Source organism: Budorcas taxicolor, chromosome 4 (genome assembly GCF_023091745.1).
Source record: "Budorcas taxicolor isolate Tak-1 chromosome 4, Takin1.1, whole genome shotgun sequence".
Lineage (NCBI taxonomy): Eukaryota > Metazoa > Chordata > Mammalia > Artiodactyla > Bovidae > Budorcas > Budorcas taxicolor.
The window spans coordinates 87,597,902-87,625,589 of record NC_068913.1 but is presented as its reverse complement, the minus strand read 5'-3'; the positions used below and the strand labels follow the sequence as shown (position 1 = coordinate 87,625,589).

The window sequence follows — 27,688 nt, the reverse complement described above, 5'->3', positions numbered from 1 at the left end:
GAACATTTTAATTTACTTTTATAAAAAGCTGATTATAATCAGAATATAAATATTATTGAATTTTTGGAAAAGTAAAGCATATGAATGCATAGAGAAGACCCTGGTTGTTTTGAAGTGATGATACCATGACAGTTTATTCTTTTTACTAAAAATATGCATTTTCTAAATGAACATATATTGGCTTTTTATGTGAATTAAAAAATCAGTCAGCAATAGCGGCAGCAATTAGATTAAATCCTTGTGTTTAAAAGCATTTTGAAAACTCATGCAAAAATAGTCAGCTTAAGTAACTTTGCTTCTACTTCTATAGAACAATGGACTAAGAGGGAAGGATTATGCATTGGCTCAATAAATCCCATCACAGGAATAATATTAATAATATTTTGGATTCCAGTAGCAGCTTTATTCCAAAGATTGAATGGCATTTTCCTATGCAGCATCTCTCTTCCGGTCCTGGGGTGCAATGCAGGGAGTCTACCTCCATCAATGTGGGCTCTGGAGAGGAGCAGAAACGTCTGTGTTTCAATGTGGCATGAGAGGCTGGATCTCAGCTCATCATCAGGAAACAAAGATGTGTTTAGAAGAGTTTTGCATCTGTTTCTATTCCCCAAACTTGACATGTGGGGTGTCACTGAAAAGTATAAGGTCTGGTGTTTTTCCTACTATTTTTCATACCGCCATGGACTATAAGACTTAGAAGCACACCTTGTTCTTAGGCTTTATTAAAGCTTGCACTTAATTTAAAAGTCTTCTTAAAAACCATGCAATGGTTTATCTTTATTTTCTTTTCTAATTTCTCAACATGATATAGTCCCTGCATTAGGTGACATAGGCTAAGTGCTATTAACAAATAGAGCCTTGAAATGTATAGTGGCCTAAACACTATTGACGTTTACTTCTTCAGGAAAACGGTCCAGGTGGTTCGAGGCAGGGGTATGTGTAGGGGCAGGGAGGTCATTCAGGGTTCCAGGGTAGTAGACTTGGCCTTCCTCACTACAGTTTCTGAGAACTCACTGGGTGTTGACATCAGCCAGGGGAGGAGTAAAGAGCTGCCAGATTTCCTACGGGCCCACCCGAGGAATGGGCCTGTCACTGCTGCTCACATGCCATTGGTTAAAACCCAATCATATGGTCACACACCTGGTCACACACCTGACTGCAAGGGAGACTGAGAAATGTAGTCAAGCTTTGTGCCAGGAAGTGAAAGAAATGAGTTTGATGATCGCCTAGCTAGTCTTTACCACATTCTCTTACATGCTAAGTGTGGGGAAAAAGAAAAACCGCTAAATTCAGATTTTCCACCTGTGAAGTGGCAAATGTATGAAGTGCCTGCAGTGCAGGAGATCCCTGGGTTTCAATCCCTGGGTCAGGAAGATCCCCTGGAGGAGGAAATGGCAACCTACTCCAGCATTTTCGCCTGGGAAATTCCATGAACAGAGGCGCCTGGCGGGCTACAGTCCATGGGGTCACAAAACAGACACAACTAAATGACTAAGCAACAACGTGAAGTATATGAAAGGCTAACCTTATCATCCATACGATGCCTAAAAGGACTTCTACTCTTAGAGAAATTGGTTCTCTGGGACAAACACAAACAAGAAAAATCATTTATCAGTGAAAATGCAATAAACACTTTCAGAATTTTTGATTAACATACAAAATAAAACAATTTTCACCCCATTTTGTTTCATCATGAATAAAGGGAACTAATGATGACGACACCTAAGTATGTAAATATTTTACTCCATTACCTCCTTTCTCCAAACTCACCAAAAGTAACAAGGAATAGTTAGTAAAGCAAGTTATAAAGAAATGAAGAGGGGCAATGGGGGCTCACTGTGATAACTCAACAGGGAGCTTGTTAGGGTCTCAGATTTTTCTGATCTGTTGGAGCTGGGAAAGAAGTGGGTATATGTAGAATCAACAGATAGGGAGAGAAATTCTTGATTTAAAATAATTTTCTATCTTCCTTTCTTTCCTCTTGCATAAGTTCTATCTTCAATATTCACAGAAATGGGGATATTTCTTCAGAGCAAACAAAGTGCATGCAGATGCCAGCAGAGATTTCAGCCAGTTAATAGGAGCCCACTGGGACCTTCCAAGAGGGAAATTATATAGGAGCCCACTGGGACCTTTCAAGAGGGGAAAGTTAATAGGAGCCCACTGGGACCTTCCAAGAGGGAAATTATATAGGAGCCCACTGGGACCTTCCAAGAGGGATATTATATAGGAGCCCACTGGGACCTTCCAAGAGGGGAAATTATATAGGAGCCCACTGGGACCTTCCAAGAGGGGAAATTATAGGCGCCTTGTCCATTAATCCTGGCAACACCTACTCACTGAGGCGCTCTCATCGTGGTAAATAACGGAAATGAAAGTGAAGTGAGGAATAGTCTTATTCATCACATCTAGTCCAGGGCCAAGCATAGCCTATACATTTAGAAAGTAACTCCCATGAGCCTCATGACTGAGCACCACCATCCTCATAAGATAACTGCCAAGTGAGGTAGTAGAGGGTGAGTCAGCTCTAATATGAAGCTGAGATCAGTCAGATGGCTAATGATATTTAGGGCAGGATGAAAATCAAGCTCAACAAAGCATTTCTGTATGAAATGTAATATGATTGCAATGAAAGTTTTTCAATGATGCGTTTTGATCAAACTGGCTATAGATGACCAACCAAAGTACTCTCTGGGGTCAAGAACAGATGAAAATTGACATAGAGGCAAGTCACTATAAAACACATGAAATTTGGCAAAAATGAAAACAGACAACAATATCACCTAGACATGCATCGTCTAGCTTCTTGGAACAAAAGTGCCTTCTATTTTGCCCTTTCCTCTGTATTGTGGGCTTTATGTGTATGCCATCCTTTCCTGGTAAGAGACAGGTACACTCCTATCCTTCTATTCACCTCTTTTTATTGAAACTGACAAGCAACAATGAATTGTGTAACCATAATGGAATTCACATATTAACCAGAACATACTATTATAAGTTGGGCATACTTCAAATATGTGAACACCTTTAAGTCCAAGACAGTACTTTAACTTGCAAACATTGCTTTAAAAATGTAAGTTACATTTCCTGTTTTAACAGCTGAGCTGAAATGCTTTCAGTAAATATTGCCTTTTTATATTTTCCTTTCTTAATTGTACTCTTCTATCAGGTATTTTATACTGAGCAATAAAATTACTGAGTTTGTCAGCTGAACTATGTTTTCAACTAGCAAACAAAATACAAGCTCATTTTATTCAGTTTGATCAGACTCCTAAGTTTTTTCAGTTATAAATTTCATTATCCTCCTTCTAAACTATTTCTTATGTATTTTGCACTGTGATTACAAAACTATGCTCTGATAAATTTTTATAAATGTTCCATTCAAAATTTACTGAGTAAGAAAGAGGTGTGTATGTATTTAGAGACATTCATCAGAGTACAATTTAACACATAGCCTATACTTTTTCAATGGATTTTGCTTTGACTCAGCATGATGGTACGTCATAAAACCTATGGATATTTACAAAAGCCTACAAATTAAATAATTCATATTTGGATAAATTTAGAGTTTAAACGGGGTCTCATATTTACCTGCCCCTCCAGACATGAACAAGTATGCCATAGAAACTGATACAAATGCTCTGAGGAGCCCTGTGTCATCTTTTCTCAGAGACCAGCCTCCCATTCATAGAAGTAAAGGCTAATGAGTGAAGTATAAAGTTTGGCCCCTCTTACACATGGAGTGCAGTGACATTCCCAGTCAAAGTTACAGGAAACTTGAACCACCTCTTAAACCCCAACTGATTCGTGTTTTGTTTCTTCTCCACAGGTGGGCCTCCACTTCCAAGTATAGCTTTCCACTCATCAATGTAAAGCAGTAGTAAATGATGTAAAAGGTCATAATAACCACATAAGGAAATTCAACTGAGAAAAATAAGTACTTTGAGATTTTAAAGAAAGTAGAATACTATTTGAAGGCCTAAACTTCCAATAAGTCTCATGGGCACAGTCAAATTCTGTCTCCTTTAAATTTGGTTCTTTGGAGAAAGATAACTCAGTTTAATGTATTTCCTTAAAGGTCACCTTGATTGAAATTTAAAATAAAGTTCTGTTTTTTGTAGCACAACGTATTTGCACTACTATACACGGTAACAGTGACATGTTGGATTCTCACTGTAAAGTTTTCCATATTAATTGAAATTGAATTTTCCATATTAATTAAAAGCCTTCAAATGAGGAAGGGCACTGCACCATTAGAAACTGCATGTCTAGGTATGTCTCCACTTTTACACAATCCAAGATGCATAAATTAGAGCCAACTGAACATGAGTAACTCAGAATCATCTCCAGGTACCCTTCACCTGCTTGGTTCCTGCCCATTGTCTGTTCCCTGCAGTAAGAGAAAAATCAAAGGAAGCATTAAGCTCGAGTGATATGACCCTCATTACAGGTTCTTTTGAGAAAAATGAAGATTCTTTTTTCTAGTTCAATTAAACTATTTCAAAGTCATGTGATTGGTGGATTGCTTATAACTACCAACACCACTCTGCCCAGGCACTTTCTCTTTCAGCAACTCTTCAAGGCTCTCCCAGCCTGGTCAGGCATCAGCCTCTGGGCTTTTCCCAACCTCTGCAATGATTGTGCTGTACTGTAAAGATCACACCTCTCTCATTTGTCTTCTCCTACACGTTTTACTTACTTTTACTTTACTTACTAGATATCTGGCACCTTGGAGGATCCTGCTGTGCACACCTAGAACAGATTCGTAGCTCAACAAAAGCGAGGTGAATGAATAAACAAGGCGACAGCCCAAAAGTTAGAAAAAGTGATCTGGGCTTAACTGTGTTCAGTGATCAGCTGGATTCCACTCTGTGATAACATGTCAGGGAGAACTGAGATTGCAATGTTTCTGACCTGGGGCAGCAGAGTTACTCTAATGTCTTCAAGGAATTAAAAAGGCACTTCATTCCTGAGAGCCAGTCAGAGGCACTTATTGCTCCCTGCTGTACTTAGGCATTTGTAGTGAATTTCTGTCTAATATCACTCAAATAATATGTTTCTTTTCTTGAACCTTTGACATGGCAAAAAGTGTCCCCTACCGACTCTCCCCCAAAAGTTGAGCATTTATAAAAAAATGTTTGTGTTACTTCTTTTTGTATTTTTGTAACGATATGCTTTAACATGTATTGGACTGGCCAAAAGGTTCACTTAGGTTTTTCTATAATATCTAATGGAACAGCCTATGGTAAAATCCAAATGAAACTTTTGGCCAATCCAACATTTGTCTTTGAAATAGAATGGTAACTATAAAAAGTTCTGGGTAGGATGAGAAACTGTCTCAATAATGAAAGGAAAGAGTTTCAAGATCACAAGTATATTTACATTTTACTCTGGGAGAATGAGAAATAGAGAATGAGAAATAGAATGAGAAGGGACAATATTCTGTTACCAACCCCTAATCATAAGTGGAACTTTCTGCAAATAAGTGCTCTTTCATAGTCGTAATTGTGAATATTGACACGACCATCTCTGTGCTATGTGGTGTATGAATACATAAACCTGTCTGCACATTACCAAATCCTGTGATTCGGAATACAAAATGTCTTTCTGTTTTCCCCTGCTTTTCATCTCCACTACCTCTGCCCAAGTTCTGAAGTATACAACTTTTTAAAAATACAGATTTGGGGATTTAAAAAGGTGCTCACCTATTGTAAAAATAAAGGTAATACATACATGTATCCCTTGCTTTCCAAAAGTTCAATTTATGCCACTTCTTTTTATGAAAGACCTATGTTAGGACAGGCTTTTTTCCTGAAAGCAAAAATTCTCTTTAGGTTTCTTTTGGTGAGCAAAAACAGGTACTAACATAGGTGTTTCAGAAAAGCAAAATACCATAAATTGAACTTTCAGAAAATGGGGAGTACTCTTTAGCTTCCTCTATTTCGATTTACCAAAGACTTCATTGGAGAGCTCTACTTGTGGATAGTGGAGGACACCTGTATGTGAAAAGATATCTTTACACTTGATCCACCATAATTTAGGCTTCCCAGGTGGTGCACTGGTAAAGAGTCTGCCTGCCAATGCAAGGGATGCAAGAGACAAGGGTTCAATCCCTGGGTCAGGAAGATCCCCTGGAGAAGGAAAGGGCAACACAATCAAATAATCTTGCCTGGAAGATTCCGTGGACAGAGGAGCTTGGTGGACTACAGTCCATGGGGTCGCAAAGAGTCAGATATGACTGAACACACACACACACACACACACACACACACACACACACACATACACAACCATAATTTATTATGTGATCTGGCTTTGTGGCCACGTGACCTGGGCATTCACACAGGGTCTGTGTGTATAAGGGTCTGTACTTGCTCTCTTGCTCTGCTTTTACCTTCTCAGAATTCATAATAATTACTGACCACATTTCCGTTTTGCCCCCAGCCTGGCAGTATATATGGCCAATCTGGTCACCATCCCACTCCTTTCCGACTCCCCTGCACTTACGTAATCACTCTTAAGGCTTGTTGCTTCCAGAAATTTTCTGTGTATGTAAGCATGGAGGCATTAGGTTTTACACTGATGGAATTATTCTATACATTCTTTACTTTCTTTGCCTCCTCAGTGTCGATGATGGAATTTTTCCATTAAGCAGCCTCTGCCTCCCTGGCATCCACACCCATTTTCTCCTCCCGGCAGGCATTCTACATGCTGCTTGCAGGATGGTTTTGTTAATTCTGGTTGTGCTCTTCTGATAAAAATGTACAATACTTCCTTGTTGTGTATAGAGTAAATTAGCATCCTGGTAAACAAAGCAGACCAGGATGCTAATTTACTAGGACCATGGTCCTACCATTAGGACCATCATCAGTGTGCTGGTAAATTTGAGTTTCTGAGCTTGCATGTCTGAAGGACAGTTCTGGACCCAAGCAGTCACTGAGAGAAGCCCTGGCTGGTCTGTGTGGGGATCCCCTAATCTGAACACACGCCTTTATTTTCAGTCTTCGTAACACCATCTCTCTCTAACAGGTAAGAAGAAGATCTTCCCCTTTTTCCTATCATTACTTTGTAGAGTTGCTAATAATTTGCCTTGAACAAAGACAGCATTGTGGTCTTCATGCTTGTGTCCTCCCAAAATTCAGTTGTTGAAACCCTAACCCCATCCCACCCTCAACAGGTGACAGTAGTAGGAGGCAGAGCCTTAGGAGGCAATCAGGTCTGTTATTGTTTAGTTGCTAAGTCATGTCCGACTGTCTGCAACCCTTTGGACTGTAGCCTGCCAGGCTCCTCTATCCGTGGGACTTTTCCAGGCAAGAATACTGGAGTGGCTTGCCATTTCCTCCTCCAGGGGATCTTCCTGACCCAGGGATAGAACACATGTCTTCTGGGGGTCCTGCACTGGCAGGCAGATTCTTTGCCACTGACCCACTGGGGAAGCCCCCATTAGCTTTAGATGGGGCCATGAGGGTGCAGGCTTCATGATGGGATTTGTGTCTTTATAAGAAGAAGAAAACAGTAGAGCTCTCTGTGTCTCTGTTTCTCTGTCTCTGTCTCTTTCTACTTAATATGTTACAGTGTTAGTCACTCAGTAGTGTCCGACTCTTTTGCAACTCTATGGACTGTAGTTCACCAGGCTCCTCTGTCCATGGAATTTTCCAGGCAAGAATCCTGGAGTGGTTTGCCATTTCCTTCTCCAGGGGAATCTTCCTGACCCCTGATTCAGGGATGGAACCTGAGTCTCCTACATTGCAAACTGATTCTTTATCATCTGAGCAAGGTAGCCAACAAAAGTCAGGAGGCCCTGATCCTGAACTTCTCAGCCTCCAGAACAGTGAGAAATAAAAATCTATTTAAGACACTCAGGCTAAGGTATGTTAAGACTGACAGGTAAGAAGGTGTTTCACTTTTTACAAAGTTGACTAATCTGCAGCATGGGATTAGATCATAAAGATTCACACCTTTTTTTTTTCAAACAGATGAAGAAAATAAGCCTGAGAAACAGTGTCCCGTCCAAAGCCACAGACTTCAGTGATGAGTTTTAACATCTACTTTCAGGTTAATATATGGCGACATCTTGGAATCTTCTTGAAAACTCTAAATTCTGAGGTCAGAATGATATTCTGAAAAGGTATGAAGAAGCTTGACTTCTGGGCACCCCTGATGGCTCAGACAGTAAAAAATCTGCCTGCAATGCAAGAGACCCAGGTTCAATCCCAGGGTTGGGAAGATCTCCTGGAGAAGAAAATGGCAACCCACTTCAGTATTCTTGCCTGGAAAAGTCCATGGACAGAGGAATTTGGTAGGCTACAGTCCACGGAGTCACAGAGTCAGACACGACTGAACGACTAACACTTTCACTTGGAATCTTCGTGAACCCTATAAATTCTGAAGTCAGAATGATATTCTGAAAGGGTGTGGAGAAGTCTGACTTCTTAAATCAACAAGTACTTTCATTGCTTCCAGTCCTACATTTCTAGGATATGGAGTTTGGATTGTCCAGATTGGTGGTGAAAACTGCCTAAATTGTGGCAGCTCACATACATGTATGATCATAGATGAATTAATCTCTCTGAACTTCAATATTCTTAAGTAGAAAGCTGCTGCACAGGTTTGTGATTAGGAATAAATAAGATTTTAATGTATTCATTTACTTAACACATCTTTATTAAGTGATCATTATGTATCAAATTCTTGTCTGGAGAATTCCATGGACACAAGAGCCTGGTGGGCTACAGTCCACGCAGTTGCAAAGTCAGATACAACTGAGTGACTAACACTTTCTTTTTCTTTATGATTCACAGAGCATCTTAAAAAAGTTGGTTTTCTAAATCACTCTTGCCTGTGTGTGAGAGCTTACACAGAGTTTATAAGGAAATGTCCATCTAATTAAAAACTACTTTAAAATCTGGAGAAGGATTACTTACTTCACATTACCCAAGCATCTCAGTCTATTCGCCCGGTTTGCATGTCCGAGAACTCTGCAGGAATCTACCTAGTCAGAGCACGCCTAGCAAGGAGACACCACATGTCCAAGAAAACCAGCTTAGAAGCCGCACTAAATGAAAAGCAGTCTAGCGAGGTCCACGGGAGACCTGCCCAGGAACGTGAGAGAAGATCAGGAAGGTTAGCGTGTAAAAACAGTGTCATGCACGGGGTAAGCTGGAGCAGAAGTCTTACATGCAGAAACATTCCACTGCCTGTGTGAGCCACAGATGGCCATTTCAACTGCAGTGCCTTGTGAGAGCTGCAGTTGACAAGGCCAGCTGCTCGGAACCACCAACTGTCAGTTGATGTGGCCAGCTCTTACCCATGTGTGCTGAGAAAACCAGCATGGAACTGGGTCAGCACAGGACACGATTTTAATAGCCTCAATCTGTCAAGTAGACTTCTTTGGAAACAATGAAACAATTGAGCATTTTGAGCAAAAATCATTAAAAGGCTCTTCTATGATAACGCATCCATTCAAAAAGTCAAACTCCATCCAGTTAGTCCTCCTCTGCAGAGTGAAGGAGCAGGCATGGGTCTAGGAGTTACAATTGTGTGGTTTTCAGTTCTGCAGGCAGCGTAAATGAAAAGCCTCCCCCTGAAGAATCCAGAACCTACCTTCCTTCCTCCCAGGCACTGCTGGAGTTGAGGCTTCGTCACGACACCGTATTGGCAGTGGTGAGGCTGCCAAGTGATTTCTCTCCAGTCACAGGTCCTATTGTCTGAACAACTAAGGCAAGGCACGATCCACTGGCCTGAAATAGATAGCAAAACTTCTTCGGCTCAGTTTCTATGGGTGAAGTTACACTTTGCAAGAAAGTCTAGAATTCAGTGATGGATGGCACACCATTACAGAGATCACAGCGAGGAGACCACACTCATATAAACCCAGGAGAACAGTGCATGGCTTCCTGCCAACCAAACAGAACCACATCAGGTAGTCATGTTCTGAAATAACACATTTCATGCTGAAGTCAAGTGCAAATTCTGTTCTGTGAAAACACATGCTTATAAAAAAATTAAAGTGTTTGGATACTACTCAATTATTATTTATTTTCAAACAGTACATGAGGTCTTTCATAGGACTGAAGTCTATAGGGAGTCACCGACACTGACATAGTTGGCCACACATATTTCCTAGCCTAACACATGCTCAGTTACCAATCCAACAATAGTCATATTCTCTGCTGTCAAGAGCTTCAATGTATAATAAGACAGTTATTTTAATATTCTGATAATTTACTGTTTTGAAGAATAGTCTTACTTTGATATACGGCCTTTTTGCTGTGAATCACTTCTTTCTAGCTCTGTTGCCTTAATTTTTTCATCTGTTAGAAGAGGAGTGTACTACGCTTCTCACATGATTGGTGTGAGGATTTAATGGGATTATATAGTTAAAGGACCCAGAACAATTACGTATTCTACTCACCTTTGTTACTAGCTAATTTCAGGCACAGAGTAAGGCACAAGCTTTGGTCAACATTTATAAGATAAATGAATACCCTTAAAAAGCTGCATGTAAGATCTTTCTTATTTCATGGATAAAGTAAAACGTATTCAAATGTTGCAGCTTTTAGGGTGAGTGGACACATTGATAATTTATTAGAAAAATATCAAGACATAATTTGGATTTTTAAAAATAATCTTCTTTATTTTTGGCTGTTTGGGGGCTTCCTTGTTTTGCTGGCTTTTCTCTAGTCGTGGTGCCTGGGTTTCTCATTGCGGTAGCTTCTCTTGTTGTGGAGTGAGGGCTCTAGGACGAACAGGCTTCAGTCGTTTCAGCCCTTGGGCTCTAGCTCACAGACTCAATAGTTGCAGCGCTCGGGCTTAGTTGCCTCGCAGCGTGTAGGATCTTCCCAGACCAGGGATCGAACCTGTGTCTCCTGCATTGCAGGAGCCACTGAGCCACCAAGAAAGCACCTGGATTTCAATTTTTATTTTCTCCCATTCACCTTTTCAGAAATGGAGACTGAATCAGCATGTTAAATACAGAGCAGTTATTTGTATTTCCTGTGGAGAATACCTTGACGTCTCCAGCAAACATCCACTGTACCCCAAAGATTTCGCTGATGTTACTGCTTCATGTTTCTCTTCAAAATATGGAGGAGCTAAATATTCCCGGCTACTTTTTGAGTTACAAATGAAAGTTTTAAACAAGTTTATCCCTTCTGGCTTTGATTTGTGGTTCTGCTAACAAAAGTATCTGGTGTGACGTTAATTTTGCGTGCATACTAGTCACTTCAGTTGTGTCCAACTCTTTGCAACCCTATGGACCGTAGCCCGCCAGGCTCCTCTGTCCATGGGATTTTCTCAGCATGAATACTGGAATGAGTTGCCATGCCCTCCTCTAGGGAATTTTCCTGATCCAGGGACTGAACCCACATCTCCAGCACTGCAGGCGGATTCTTTACTGTTGAGCCACCGGGGAAGCCTGTGACATTAATTTTAGAGTGAAGAATTTCTACTTTCAGGGGATGGTAAAATACACTTTGCATTTCATGACTCAGGAATGTCAGAATTGTGTATGTGAGTTTTTGTGTGGGTGGAAATAGTTACAAATAATAAAATACAGAAACAGATCTAGTTTAGGGCTCTTACTGGTAGATCCCAGAAAGGGAAAAAGTATGTGTCTATTAAGAGAGAAAAACTGGGAGAGACAGAAGAAAATAGAAGGGAAAGGAGATGAGAACAGCATGCCTTCCAAGGAAGAGAAAACATACAGCAGAACTGCTCTGGGGCAAATTGTGTCAACAGGAGCAGGAAGTTGAAATACAGGACAGTCCAAAAGCAATGTGGACTTATTTATTCCTCTCATCATAAATTTTTTTCTTTGCTTTGATTTTTAAACTTAATGAGAATTCCAGAAAACTGCCTTATTCAAAGTCCACCCATTAAGTAATATCTCCAAAATTTCAGGTCTGGTGAATGACCTTCCATTTCTCTATATACATATTACTCTCTATCTAGGAGGATTTTAATTCAATACATTATTGATGTATCTACTCTCTTAGGTATTAGGCATTCTCATTGGTAAAATAAGATAATGAAATAGTTATCTAAAAAGAAATAGTTATTAAATATTACTAAAAAAGAAATAGTCAACATTTTTATAGCGCCTCTCAGATGTTGGATATCCTGAGCACTTAAATACGTTAATTTATTTAATCTCAGAACCACCCTTTTATTATCCCCATTGCAGTATTAACTGGGGTTCAGAAAGGTTAAGTAACTTGTCCAAGATCTTTCAGCTAGGAGGTGGCTGTATATTAATTTAAAACATACAGGATTGGAGCTGAAGACTGTCCCAGAGTCCATGCTCTTAACTATAATGTGAAACTTCAAAAATCATAATCAGGTGAAGGGTTAAATTACAGGTATAAAATTGCTATTTATACATGTCAAAAGCTTAAGAATAGGTAATTCATAATTGAGTAAAACGAGTGGAACTCAAAGATCTTGGGCTTTGGAGACAGACACACCTGAGCTCTGCCTCCATGGAGCTCTGTAGACCTCAGTGTAGTATATAAAGTCATCTGAGGGACTTCTCTGGTGGCTCAGTGGTAAAGAATCAGCCTGCCAATTCAGGCAACACAGGTTCAATCCCTGGTCTGGGAAGATCCCACTTGACATGGCACAACTAAGCCCGTGTGCCACAACTACTGAGCCTGTGCTTAGAGCCCACAAGCTGCAACCACTAGAAGCCTGGCAGCCCTAGAGCCCATGCTCTGCACCAAGAGAAGCCACCGCAATGGGAGGCCAACATGACAAAAGGTAGAGAGAAGTCCCCGCTGACAGCAACGAGCAAAGAGCCCACGCAGCAAAGAAGACCCAACACAGCCAAAAATAAATAAACAAAAATTTTTACAAAGTCAGCTGGAAAAGTTTAAAAAATCCTCACGCCCAGGCTGTGCCCTAGACGGATTACATCAGAACCACTGGATGTGGAACTCAGGCATCAATGTATTTTTAAAAGCTTTTCAGGTGATTCCAATATGTAGTCAAGGTTGAGGACCATTGTTTATCTTAGAAAAATTACTTAATCTTTTCATGATTGCACTTACTTCTCTATATGAAAAATATGTGTAGCATCTGCCACAGCGCCTTTATACTAGATGTTGATGAATATATTTCCTGCCCTCACCCCACTTCACCCTCAGCAACCCATGGCAATTCAGAATAAAGACAGCACGGGAGTCAGAGTTGTCTGGCAGGTTCCATGGGAGCAGATAAGATGTGAGGAGGTATTTGTGAATAGATAAGATTCAGAGAGGTATAATGGGTGATTTTAAGTGAAGAGACAGACCTGACTGTAGTGAGACTGAGCAAGTGACTGTTGTCCATGACAGATTGTATATACTGGGGAGAAAAAGAAGGTCTGCTTAGTGAAAGGTGTTCCCAAAGTTTGGAGACGTAGAGAATAGTATTAACACTAAAAGCTACAACACCGAACATTTGGGAGCGGTGTTGGGTTGTGAGTGGCAAAATGAAAACTCTTCTCAAAAGTGTTTGTTTCTCCATCCAATTCTCTTTTATAATTCTTCTGTGGGTTTCATTGAGAATATTCTAATTCTGATTTCGCCCTACATACAGAGTTTGTAATCAATAATCCACTTCCTTCACATATTTGTTTGGCTCCTAATACAATCTGATTTAGACATGGCCTTCAGTTTATCCTTCGTCGAAGAATTCCTCAAGAAAATCTCCTTCTGAAAAAGCCTTTTTTCTTTTTCTCCATAGAGATTTTGTGGGTTGTGGATGCAGTTGGAAGGGGCCTGGGATCACCTCTTTTCCATCCTTTGCTTTTAAAGTGAGGATAACTGAGACCCAAGATGCTAAATAATGCAAGTAGGATCATGTCAATGACAGGGCTGGACCAGAATTGAAGTCTCAGAGTCTCCAAAGTGCTGATCCATTCATCATGTTAGGTTAGAGCAGCACAAAGCCATCAGCTGAAAGGACAATATGGCCCAGCAATCTCTCTGGTAGCACTGACAGAAAAGCCACAAGCAGGTTGTCATAATACATGTATTTTTGTTTTTAAAAGCTGAATTTTCTCAGTGGGTTCATGTATTCAGAGACTGTTTTAAATAGATTATTTTTGTTTTTTCATAAGATGGTGGCACACTGGGGACACACATGTGTTTCTGCCAATGATATATTATTTAATAATACTTTGAAAGGCTCAGTTTTCCTCAGAACCTTGAGTTTCTAACAACATGTGTATCCTCTTTGCCCAAACACTGTCTCCCCCCGTAAATTTGTTGACAGCTAATTTTTCACAAACTGAGATCTGTGGCCATTTGCTGCTAAGGCTGAAGAAATGTGACCAATTGCATGCACAAAGATGCTAATATGGGTACCATTAGTTTGTGAGCATAAAATCACATGCACATAAAAAAGATACCTGATTGGGTCCCTGAAAATTTAGCCCCAGTGGTTTATACTACCATATATTTATAGTCATAACTCTTTGCATTTTTGTATTGCTTAACAATGTTTTTTTATTGTGAGTTAGTAATACTACTTGAAATAGACATCTGTATAACATCTGCAGGACTGGGATTTCTTGACATTTTAAATGATTCCAGCTCACCAAAAATTGTCAAAAAGGAGGGCATACATTCTATGTTATATTTTTAAACAATGAATGAATCAAAGCTGTGATTTCTGAAATAAAATATGACATATGTCATAGGGAATAACATTCTGAAGAATGAAACTACCTTTGGGGAGAAGTTATTTAATTTATCATTATAGCTTTATATTTAATGCAAGTTAGATTTCAGCCATTTATGTGAATTGAATTGGGTGATATAATAGAGAAAAGAAGTTAAACTTTGTTATTTAGTGAGATGTAAAATCATATAAACAATAGCACTAATTTCTGACTCTATAATGCTATAAAACAAGGCAGTTTTTAATTGAGAAGAAAAAATCTATATTTTCAGTATTATTAGAATTATTAAAGTATAAGTTGCTATATTTCCTTCTAAAAAGATATGATAAAAGTTTTTTTTATATATTATAAAATATAATCTAAACCATTTTCTTTAAGGGTAATTCTCATTCAGTGATCATATAAACTTCTGTCTGCAAATTAGAAGAATTATTTTTTTCTTTCTTGGGCAAAATATTTTATTCTTAGGTTGTATTTTATAGTTAAATTATTTTCAAAATTCAACTTAATAAAAAAAATCACTCAAATTATATTAGCTGGTGTTATTCAAAGAACATTTTTCAAGGAGAAAAACAATGGATCCATTTCTGGCAGATAACTGTAATGTGCTGTGAAAATAAGGTTTGGGGACCATTCTATGAACTTATATGCTAAATCTAAAGCACCTAAAATAAGCATCCTTCAGTGTCATCTGGTGTGACAACTTCTTTCAACAGAGGGGAGTCCTACCATTAAATCATCTCCAGGAATAAAAGAGAGAAAAAGAAAAAAAAAAATCCATCCTTGCACACTTATCTCTGAACTCACTCATTTACCTTGAATCTTTAGGTCTCTAGCACCTCAAGGGTAGGGGGGTTACCGTTCGTTGATTTCACAGTCTTCTGTGAAAGAAAGGAGGCCTTGAATCTTGGTTTTAGTTCAGCAACAATTTTTTAATCATATATTAGACACTGAAAGACGAATAAGGTACAGTCTTTGCTCTGGACACACTTGAAATCTCATACAGCCTTCAGGACAAACTTATGGCTGATGCGCCTTTGACATGTTAATGCACCTGCCTTGTGCTACATGTACATATACTCATATGTATATATTATTTCCATCATAAAAAATAAAATAAGCATGATTATATAAAAATAAAGGTACACATATTTTCATCTTTACTGGCTTCTTCCCTGTGCTGTTCTGTACCTCTCTCTCTCTCCTTGCTGGGCTATATTATTCCGCTTTGAAGACTACTGATAGAGACAGGAACATGTGACTCAGACACCTGAAACATTACGAGGTAAGTGCTATCTGAAGACGTGTGCATAGGATATTCTGGGTGCATGTGAAAGTGTTCGTTACTCCTGTCCGACTCTTTGCAACCCCATGGACTGTGGCCCACCAGTCTCCTCTGTCCATGGAATTCTCCCGGCAAGAATGCTGGAGTGGGTAGCTGTTTCCATCTCCAGGGGATCTTCCTGAACCAGGAATCAAGCCCAGGTCTCCCTTACTGCAGAGATTCTTTACCATCTGAGCCACATAAAAGAGAAGCAAATCTGGGGGTGAGGTGGTAAAGAAAGACTTCCTGGAGAAGAGGATATGGCATCAGGAGAACTTGGATCAAGATGGGAAGATGACTTTTAGGAGCAGGGATCAGCATGAACAAGAGCTGGAGTCCTGCAGCCGATTATCAGTATGAAATGAGGTCCAGAGTCTCGGAGGAGTTAGGAGAGATAGGATAGGTTAGATTATTGTCAGATTGAGGAATATGGGCTTTGTTTTGTTTCAAAGAAGCCTAACTACTCAAGTTCCCAGAAGGCTCCTGTTTTATGGCAGCCTCTGTTGTAAGGACTAGGTACAGAGACAGCTTCAGAACAGGGCTTGGCAAAAGTTAGTATAAGTTTAACAGACAGAAGAAATTGCCACTTCTTGAGGAATCTCAGTAATGTACCTTCAACTTTTTATTGAAGAACTTTTGACTTGGTTCAGTAGGAGGAATTGAATTAAGTTGTTTTATGGTTCTCATAAATTGTCATCTGATTAAAAAAAAATACCTAGACATATGGATGTCTCCTTTGTATACAAGAGTATATATCTCATTTAGCCGAGAATCATAAATCATACCACCCGACACACTGTAATGGGTAAATCCCTCTCTATGCACTGTCTGTAATTTATTATTTGGGACACATGTTCCCGAACTGGGAAATGCCCACGTTTGTTAGCCATGCATGCCAAATTGCAATTTGTCCCACCCGTTTGTGAAACTCATTTCCCATTCAAGCTGTAGTGTGAAGTTCATGGCAAGGGTAGAAAAGCTCCTGAGTGTTTTCTCAGACTTCTTAGATGAAGGGAGACCTGGGGTCAGGAGGCCAGAGCGGTAACCAGGAAGCACAGAGGAGATGCTCTTTGCTCCTCTTACTGCCTTGGAGGTATTTTTAGTCCCAACTTTGGCTTAACCTCACTGGTCTCCACTGGTCTCCACTCAAAGAAGAATGCTGAGGAAGGAAAGAAACAGGGGAAGTGGACAGTGCCTCCAAAGTGTCTCATTCCAGATCTGCCCTCGGTTTAGGCAGGATTGAATAATGCAATTTGAATTGTTTAGAAGTGGATCTCTCTATTTATTTACTTTTTCTCTTGGAGTATAATTGTTTTACAATGTCATGTTAATTTCTGGTGTAGAATGAAGTGAATCAGCTATTTGTATACATACATCACCTCCCTCTTGGACATCCCTCTCACCCCATTCATCCCACCCCTCTAGGTCATCACAGAGCTCAAGCTGAGCTCCCTGTGTTATACAGCAACTTCCCGCTAGCTAGCTATTTTACACATGGTAGTGCAATGGCACCCCACTCCAGGACTCTTGCCTGGAAAATCCCATGGACGGAGGAGCCTGGTAGCCTGCAGTTCATGGGGTTAAAAGAGTCAGACACGACTGCAGTCCATGGGGTCGCAAAGAGTCGGACACGACTGAGTTACTTCACTTTCACTTTTCACTTTCATGCACTGGAGAAGGAAATGGCAACCCATTCCAGTGTTCTTGCCTGGAGAATCCAAGGGATGGTGGAGGCTGGTGGGCTGCCGTCTATGGGGTCGCACAGAGTCGGACACGACTGAAGCGACTTAGCAGCAGCAGCAGCAGTGTATATATGCCTGTGCTATCTTTCAATTCGTCTCACCCTCCCCTCCCCTCTGTGTCTACATATCCATTCTCTACATCTGCGTCTCTATTCTTGCCCTGCAAATAGGTTCATATGTACCATCTTTCTATATTCCATACATATATGATATTTGTTTTTCTCTTTCTCATTTACAACACTCTATAAGACAGACTATAGGTCCATCCACATCACTACAAATGACACAATTTTGTTTCTTTTTATAGCTGAGTAATATTCCATTATATATATATATATTATATATAATATCTTCTTTATCCATTCCTCTGTTGATGGACATTTAGGGTGTTTTCCTGTATCCCAGTGTTCACTGTAGCACTATTTACAATAGCAAGGACATGTAATTTGAATTTGACATCCCAATTTCCCTGCCTCTATTCATGTTCAATATATGGGAGACATTAGTGTCCATTCCCAAAGATTTTTTTTTAACTTGAAGAAATTATATAAAACTGAACTTCTATCCTTTGCAGTTCTTTGGGTTCACAAGGTCAACTTATTTTGTACCTACTCTGTAGAAATTATAATTTTAAGTGAATTGGTAGAGCCTGAATAAATGAGACCCCTTGTCCTCATCCAGCTTACAGCCTGGGAACACTGACATCAAAGTCAATTACATACTTAACCATTTAATAGGGTCGCAAAGAGTCAGACACGAGTTAGCAACTGAACAACAATGAACAACAATCGTTTAAATAATTGTGGAAGCTGCAAAGGAAGAAAAACACTGGGTGCTATGAAAATAGACAGTAAGGAAAACAAGTCAGAGGCTCAAGGGAAGGCTGTGACTCTGTGTTATGACTTTTTGACTGAGATCTATGATGAATATGCATTAAACTAAGAAGAAAGCAGAAGGTGAAAAGAAAAGCATTTGATCAATCAAATATTTCACATACTCAAACAATGCATTTTCATTAATTATGTGTGTGGCAGTTCATACTAATTAAAAAGCACCATATCACCTTGATTATTTTTTTGTAGAAGAATAGCTTAAGCAACCATCTACTACTTATGTATATTAAGGGATTTTTTTTTTAAAAAGAAATGATATCAGTGTAATAGTCACCTTTTGTATCCCCAGATGGACAAGTCTTTAGTTCGGGCTGTGAAATGGCTTCAATGTAGTCAGAGGAAACAGGCTGTAACCCACAGGTTTCCTCTGGCTGAATCAGCAAACCACAATCCTGCATTAAAATGATAAAAGTTAGCTGTCATAGTAATTAACCTGACCTGTAGTAATAAAATCTCAAAAATAAGACTTTCTCTGCCAAATAACCTTTATAGATAAAAGGGAGCAATCCATGTTTACCCTTGATATTTATTCGATAGTTGTTTTTGCTATTAATAGCTGCTTCTATTAGGGGATTCATATAAATTCTAATGATAATCTTTATTTTGGCATTGATAGTCACGTTATTGCTCTGCCAATTTTTAAAGAAATAGGTGTTAGTTATTTAAAAAAAAATATACCTTTGTGTTGTTGACTCATTAAAAAATATAACATAGTATAACAGAGGGCAATACATCAAGGGGGGAAATGTGATGTGAGATAACAAATAGGAAATATTTGGGGAGAATGTTAATTTAACATGCATTTCATTTCAATACACATTTATTTAAGATCTATGATTTACTAGAAATGGAATCAAATATGTATATTTTATCTAAAACATTTTACCTATTTATAAAAGTAGGTAGGTAACAGCTCACTGCAATGAAACTCATTAGAGAAGAGGCATGTTCTGCACCAAGCAATGCCTTCTGTAGTCTGCCATATGCACTGGCAGAGAGGCAATTCATTGGCTTTGAAATCTTTCCTCTTCTCCGGTATATCATCCTTCTCTTGTTTTCTCTTAGCTTATCCTACAAAGCTGTAGGCACTTGTACCTGTCCTATGTCCTTCAAACCGACCTCATCTGGTTCCACTGCCACCCTTTTCACTGGGTTCTCTCAGTCTACCACGATTAAGGTCAGGTTAAAAATGCAATGATATCTGTTAGGAATGCTTTCTCGGAGAAGGCAATGGCACCCCACTCCAGTACTCTTGCCTGGAAAATCCCATGGACGGAGGAGCATGGTGGGCTGCAGTCCATGGGGTTGCAAAGAGTTGGACACGACTGAGCGACTTCACTTTCACTTTTCACTTTCCTGCTTTGGAGAAGGAAATGGCAACCCACTCCAGGGTTCTTGCCCGGAGAATCCCAGGGACGGGGGAGCCTGGTGGGCTGCTATCTATGGGGTCTCACAGAGTTGGACACGACTGAAGCAACTTAGCAGTAGCAGGAATGCTTTCTTCCTAATTTTGCATGGAGAGCATCTTTTTGTGTTTGAGGTCTCTTGAAATGGCAGCACAGTGATGCATCAGCTTCTGTCCACATCAGCATCCTTCGTTTCCTTCATCGTCTTCACCATTTGGTAATTGCACTTGTTATTTGTGCCTTTTCCACTGCACTGAATACTCCACGAGAATGGATAATTATTTCCCTCACACATAAATCCCATCGCTGGTGTATAGTAGACAACAATAAATATTTGCTGAATGTGTAAAAGGTTAGAGTTAATTGACCCCCCTTTCATATCATGCATTCTCAGTAATGGAGAGAAATAATTAGTTTGACCTCTTCTTTGCTCTGTATTTCTGCCTCTAACAAGCAATTTCTAGTCACCTTCTCTCACACTTTTAAACATCTTAACCACCAACTCAGATTCCTGGATCTCACACAAAAGATCCAGGGCAACAGGGAACAAAAGGAATGGGGGTAGTGTGAGGACTTTTTAAAATCTTGATTCAGTACACATATTTTCATTTTTTAATTCATGACTGAAGTTGAATTTTAGGAAACTGTTTAAAATTAGAAATATGATTTGTGTTAAAATGTTCATTATATTATAATAAAGCAATTAAAATAGCATAAAGTTTATAATGATGTGAGAAGATTTAGTTTGAATAAACTTCTATGAATGATATATGTTCATGTATGTGTGATACCTATCTGTTCATCTATCTATTCATTTGTTTTTAGTGGAGACTAGACTTTTATTTAGGTCAAACCTGAATGGTCTAGTGGTTTTCCCTACTTTCTTCAATTTGAGTCTGAATTTGGTAATAAGGAGTTCATGATCTGAGCCACAGTCAGCTCCTGGTCTTGTTTTTGTTGACTGTATAGAGCTTCTCCATCTTTGGCTGCAAAGAATATAATCAATCTGATTTCGATGTTGACCATCTGGTGATGTCCATGTGTAGAGTCTTCTCTTGTGTTGTTGGAAGAGGGTGTTTGCTATGACCAGTGCATTTTCTTGGCAAAACTCTATTAGTCTTTGCCCTGCTTCATTCCGCATTCCAAGGCCAAATTTGCCTGTTACTCCAGGTGTTTCTTGACTTCCTACTTTTGCATCCCAGTCCCCTATAATGAAAAGGACATCTTTTTGGGGTGTTAGTTCTAAAAGGTCTTGTAGATCTTCATAGAACTGTTCAGCTTCAGCTTCTTCAGCATTACTGGTTGGGGCATAGACTTGGATTACCGTGATATTGAATGGTTTGCCTTGGAGACGAACAGAGATCATTCATGGGAATACCAGACCACCTAACCTAACTGCCTCTTGAGAAATCTGTATGCAGGTCAGGAAGCAACAGTTAGAACTGGACATGGAACAACAGACTGGTTCCAAATAGGAAAAGGAGTACGCCAAGGCTGTATATTGTCACCCTGCTTATTTAACTTCTATGCAGAGTACATCATGAGAAACGCTGGACTGGAAGAGACACAAGCTGGAATCAAGATTGCTGGGAGAAATATCAATAACCTCAGATATGCAGATGACACCGCCCTCATGGCAGAAAGTGAAGAGGAACTAAAAAGCCTCCTGATGAAAGTGAAAGTGGAGAGTAAAAAAGTTGGCTTAAAGCTCAACATTCAGAAAATGAAGATCATGGCATCCGGTCCCATCACTTCATGGGAAATAGATGGGGAAACAGTGGAAACAGTGTCAGACTTTATTTTTTTGGGATCCAAAACCACTATAGATGGTGACTGCATCCATGAAATGAAAAGACGCTTACTCCTTGGAAGAAAAGTTATGACCAACCTAGATAGCATATTCAAAAGCAGAGACATTACTTTGCCGACTAAGGTCCGTCTAGTCAAGGCTATGGTTTTTCCAGTAGTCATGTATGGATGTGAGAGTTGGACTGTGAAGAAGGCTGAGCGCCGAAGAATTGATGCTTTTGAAGTGTGGTGTTGGAGTAGGCTCTTGAGAGTCCCTTGGACTGCAAGGAGATCCAACCAGTCCATTCTGAAGGAGATCAGCCCTGGGATTTCTTTGGAAGGAATGATGCTAAAGCTGAAACTCCAGTACTTTGGCCACCTGATGTGAAGAGTTGACTCATTGGAGAAGACTTTGATGCTGGGAGGGTTTGGGGGCAGAAGGAGAAGGGGACGACAGAGGATGAGATGGCTGGATGGCATCACTGACTTGATGGATGTGGGTCTGAGTGAACTCCGGTAGTTGGTGATGGGCAGGGAGGCCTGGCGTGCTGCGATTCATGGGGTTGCAAAGAGTTGGACACAACTGAGTGACTAAACTGAACTGAGACCTTTATTTAAGGCATTATATGTCTATCAGATTTTTTAAAACTATATATATCAAATATTAGGGAGGGCATGGAGAAATAATTACTGTTATACACTGCTGATAAGCAACACAAATTAGTTCAGCTTCTTCAGAAGGTAATTTACACTAAGCTCAAAAATTCACAGATTCCATAGCCCCGAAGTTAGAGTTCTTAGAGTCTACTCCAGAGAAACCCTCACACAATGCATAAAGAATATGTATAAAGACAGATCTAATGGACTAAGATGGGAAGATTTCCCAGGCATATAATTAAGGAAACAACTGAAGACCTTGTTTCATTCCAGAATAATATATTCCAAATGAAGCATACTGAGAACATGCCACGCAGTCACCTAAACTCAGGTATTTCATGCTGAGATGTTGTGTTCAATCTACTAATAATGCAAATAATGTTGAAAAGTCTGGGTTTAGATAAAAGTTTGCCTAAAGATGATTGCTTGTTTGGGGTCTCTCAGGTGGGCAGGTGTATGATAGTGTCCTAGTCCTCATTGGGAGGGCATTAAAAAGAGCCTAGATCACAGGTGCCAAAGTCCCAGATGGTCTCCCCTGTCAAAGTTGGACATGTCATTGGTCTATCAATCAATCAGATTGTTAGGTGCACTGATGGCTTGTCCTGTGAGGAAACAAACTCAATTTTCGATGAGTGGATGTGGGCTATTTCAGATACATTAGTCACAAGCAGCCTTTTTGAGAGACTATATCTGAACTGAAGGATATGAAAATCCTTCAGAGGGGATGAGACTTTCAAGCAGAAGGAATTGCATGTCAGAGGTCATTAGGTGACTAAAGGATTTATCTGACATCTTAGGCACAAAAGAAAAACATTATTGAAAAAACTGATATGCTGATAACCTATGTGTCATTTTTTTCTTAAGATGCACCTCTGAGGTTATCTACCCTAAACTCCTCTTCAGAGGAAGAATGATAATCCATGATGTGGTTCTGAACAATTCTGGATACAGCTTTCCAATGGAAAGATTGATTTAATACCGAGAACCTGCAAAGCGCCTTGCTGTGAAAGCAGGTCCCTGACCTCAAGCATAATCCAGCTCATCATCATAAGTTTCTTCTTAATCCTGAACTGAAATCTCCATCTTATTTGTTCTAATTGTCCTCTTTGGTGCAGCTTAGAACAAATATATTGTAATAATATAGAAGCATGTTCTGACTTGACTTCAAAGATGCTGAAACAAATGACTGACAATAGAGAATGATAATATTTTTAAATGTTCAGTGTTGACACTTACTGAATACCCAGGACTCCACATACAAGCCTATGATAACACAGTAAACATAATACAGAGCACAGAGAAATGTAGTGTAAGTGAGAGCCAGACAGGGTGACCACTCCTGCTGCTTACAACCCTGGTCAAACCAACATGGAAATATAACATGCAGCCAAACTTCTCTCTTCCTCTAAGTATTTACAAAACCTGTTCTCAGACCACATGAATCATTGACTATCCCTTTAGATCTTAAAAGTGATAAACCTCACTAATAAAAAATTAAACAATTTTTGAAAGGGAAAAACTCATTAGCATCCATCATTCTTTCTTCACTGGTGTGATTAGTAATTTGATCAAGTTCAGGCATATTCAAGTAAATGAATAATAGCTCTTCTGGCTTGGAGCCCCTTAATCTAGATATGGAAATAGCAGAATTTAGCAGAGATGCTTAAAATTAACCCCAGAAAGCTCCACCTTTAGAGTGTATCCCTTTGCTGGAGACTTCATAAATTCCTGAATGGACTGTCAGAGCTTTCAATACAGTGTAACAAGATAATTAACAGATTTTCTCATTCAAACATGTGCATAGTGTGTGTGTGTGTGTGTGTGTGTGTGTGTGTGTGTGTGTATAATGATTTTAAAAATGTGCTTAACTTTTCATGAAATGCCTTAGTGACCAACAAAAGATATTAAGGTGCCCTTGGCTTTCCTCTCTGCCCTACCCATGAATACATGGCCACTGTTCTTGTTACCAATTCTCCTGGAAGTCCATCTAGTTTTTACAGAAGTATTTGCCCACAAAGGGATTAGTGGTTTTCATTTTTAATGTGATTTTGCTTTGTTTTTAGAGCAATATCAAATTGGACTATTTGATCTGGTGTGTGTGCTTAGTCGCTCAGTCATGTCTGACTTTTTGTGACTGTTTGGACTGTAGCCCATCAGGCCCCTCTGTCCATGGGATTTTCCAGACAAGAATACTGGAGTGGGTTGCCATTTCCTCCTCCAGAGAATCTTTCCAACCCAGGGATCAAACCTATGTCTCCTGCATTGGGAGGTGCATTCTTTACCCACTGAGCCATCCGGGGTAGGTATCGTGAAACCTTACCTACTTTCTGGCCCCACTGAATCATTCTTTTAAGATCAAACAGTTCTCCTTTTCTTCCACTAAATAATGAAAAATGTCCACATTTTAAATTTTAAAATATACAGCCATTCCTCGTGATGCCCAGCTTTTCCCAGAGGGACCCATTCCCTTTCCCTGGGATGATGTTATTTTTCGTAAGTTAGTCGTGACCGCTCAAACCTGACAGTCTTGGCACAGTTGCTTCTCCCAGAGAGGCAGAGTCCTCTTTCAGATTAAGACTGTTCTTTTTCCCATAAGAGACAAAGTTCCTGATGAGCTAATTTCACTATCTTGTTCCAAGGGGATGAATTATTTTCTATCTTCACATTTTCTCTAAATTTAACAACTGCTTTGCTTGTGTTGTAGTCAGCCAGCCATAAAATAGTAGCTATTGTGAGATTCATAGTATCAGACACTGAATGAATATGTATAGAATAATCAGCTGAGGTATACATTAGCGATAAATCATTACAGCATAGTCCATCTGAAATTGTCTTTTACATACCACAGTGATCCTAAAACTGAATGTTTTTCATAAAGAAAAGAATGCTCTCATATAAATGCATATTAAAGGAGATTTATTTACTTTTTAGAAGATAATTGGAAATAACTCACAAATATAATTATACTGCTAAGATTTAATCCTACAAATATACTTGGTAAAGTTTACAAAGATTCATGTGCAAGGAAATTTACTAGAGCACTTTGTGTAATAACAGAAAACTTGGTACACCTTAATTGTCCATCAATAGGGAACTGGCAAAACAAGTTATACGTCCATATATGATGGAACACTAATTCTCTGAAGAGAAGAAGGCAGAGTAAAGGTATGGAGAGACAGATATTAAGGGCAATAAAGCAAGTTTCAGGACATTAAATACATCTTGATCTTATTTAGTAAAATAAAGTGCTAGAAACGTGCATATGCTTGACTGTGCATACACAGATTCCAGAAGGACACGCTGGAAACACTGGACAGTGGCTCCCTTGGAAGATTAAGGATGGTAGGCTAGAGATGGGGAAGCAAAAATGAACTATTTTGAAGATTTTACCATTGGTATGAATCAAGTTTGTTTTTAAAAAAATACAAATTTAAGTAAAGAAAATAACATTTAAAATGGCAAAGTAAAAGAATAGGACATCAGAAAAGTATTGGTAGCTCCTTTGAAGGTATATTAGTTTCCTATGGCTCCTGTATAGTACTATAAACTGGGTGCTTTGAACAAGTGAAGTTTGTTTTACAGTTCTGGGAACTAGAAGTCCAAATCATGACATTGACAGGTTTGGTTCCTACTGAGGGCTGTAAAGGACTATGGGTCTGCATAGTCATTTAATACTGTCCTGCGTCCACAGAGTTAATAGTTTATCAGAGGAAATATAACTAAAAGGGAATTGAGTACATGTTCCAGGTAGAAGGAGGAACATGAAGCATTCTAAAACTGAGTGAGGATTATAGCCATTCAAGCTCCAAGTGCATGGCATTTGGAGAACAAGACAGCAAATAGATAGAGATCAGTAAAATTATTTTGGAATCATGATTTTAATCCTAGGCTCACTCAAATGACACAAAATTTAGGATCATGGCAATGAATGAAGCTTCTTTAATTTTCTTCTGTTTAAAGATTCTTATCAGAGAAGTTGCTAGTCTCTGTCCTCTTTTATAAAACTTATAAATTTTTTTACTAAGCAGCTGCTCTTTTAAGGGACAGTACAAAATTAAACATTTTTATGGAGGAGTAAGGGACATTTTGACTTTAGTTTGTTTTAATAAAATATTTGCAATGAACAAGGTTTACCTATATAATTGCCTTATTTTAAATTTTAATGAAACTAAGTAGCCAGTCAAGTCATTCTATTTTGTGCAGAAGGGACCTCTAACAACACTGCTTTAAAAGTTGATGTGTTTCAATGCTTGATGTTATCCTGTTTTAGACAAGATCGGGTGCGTTCAGGGTGGTATGGCCGTAGATGTTATCCTGTTTTAGTAACAGTTCAAGTTTTTAATTTTAATTGTTTTTTAAAAATAATAGAACTTGGTGTTAGGTAGCCAAATGAAGTTTTGAGTTGCTATTTGTATTTTGGGCTTCATAGCCTTATTTATAACACATTAGAATCCAAGTAGTAATGAGCTATCATATAAGATAACATCATTGTTTGTGTTTCTTTCCTTAAACAATCATCAGCTGAAAAGTGCTGGTATATTATCCTAAGAATTCTTAGTCCCCTATGAACTCAGGAACAAAGGAAATTGAAGCAAATTATAAACAGATGAATTAGCTCTAGTCAATTAAATTTACTAATATGACCTCAATATTTGGAACACTTCTTTATATTTCTCATGCATTACAAATCCCTCAACTAGCAATATACAATTTTCTCTTTTTTTTAATCTTAAATTGTTCATTCGCTAAGTTGTGTCCAACTCTTTCTCCACCCCATGAACTGTAGCCTGTCAGGCTTCTCTGTTAATGGGATTTTTACAGGCAAGAATACTGGAGTGGGTTGCCACTTCCTCCTCCAGCAGACCTTTCCAATCCAGGGATCGAACCCATGGCTCCTGTCACGTCTCCTGCACGGCAGGTGGGTTCTTTACCACTGAGCCACCAGGGAAGCTCTGTTGGGTCTCCAAATTAAACAGGGTGAGGCCAATGTGATCCTGCTTGCTGGAGTCCATTCTGAAAGGCACCCTGTATTCTCAATTTAGAAATACATCTGAGTCTCCAGGATTTGTAGAATTTGGACTGGAAAATCTAGTGAGACAGGGGCCTGTGAAATGACTAATGCTTCCCATTTCCGGTGAGCTCCAAGGAAAGCAGCCTTTGTTGTGGTCTTTCAACACTTTTGGTTTGGGTTCCAGATGGAGTCCAGAAGGGTAGAT

At 39.2% G+C, this 27,688-nt stretch overlaps 1 protein-coding gene across 1 annotated transcript in view; it reads right to left on the bottom strand.

Moving 5' to 3' along the window:
* Nucleotides 1–27,688, bottom strand: part of CPED1 (cadherin like and PC-esterase domain containing 1) — a 324,989-nt gene that overhangs the window by 31,388 nt on the left and 265,913 nt on the right. The window contains exons 16-17 of the mRNA XM_052638461.1: nucleotides 18,896–19,013; nucleotides 9,604–9,740 (exon numbers count right to left, since the gene is read on the bottom strand). Coding sequence (XP_052494421.1) covers nucleotides 9,604–9,740; nucleotides 18,896–19,013 — 255 coding nt within the window. The remainder of the gene's footprint in view (nucleotides 1–9,603; nucleotides 9,741–18,895; nucleotides 19,014–27,688) is intronic.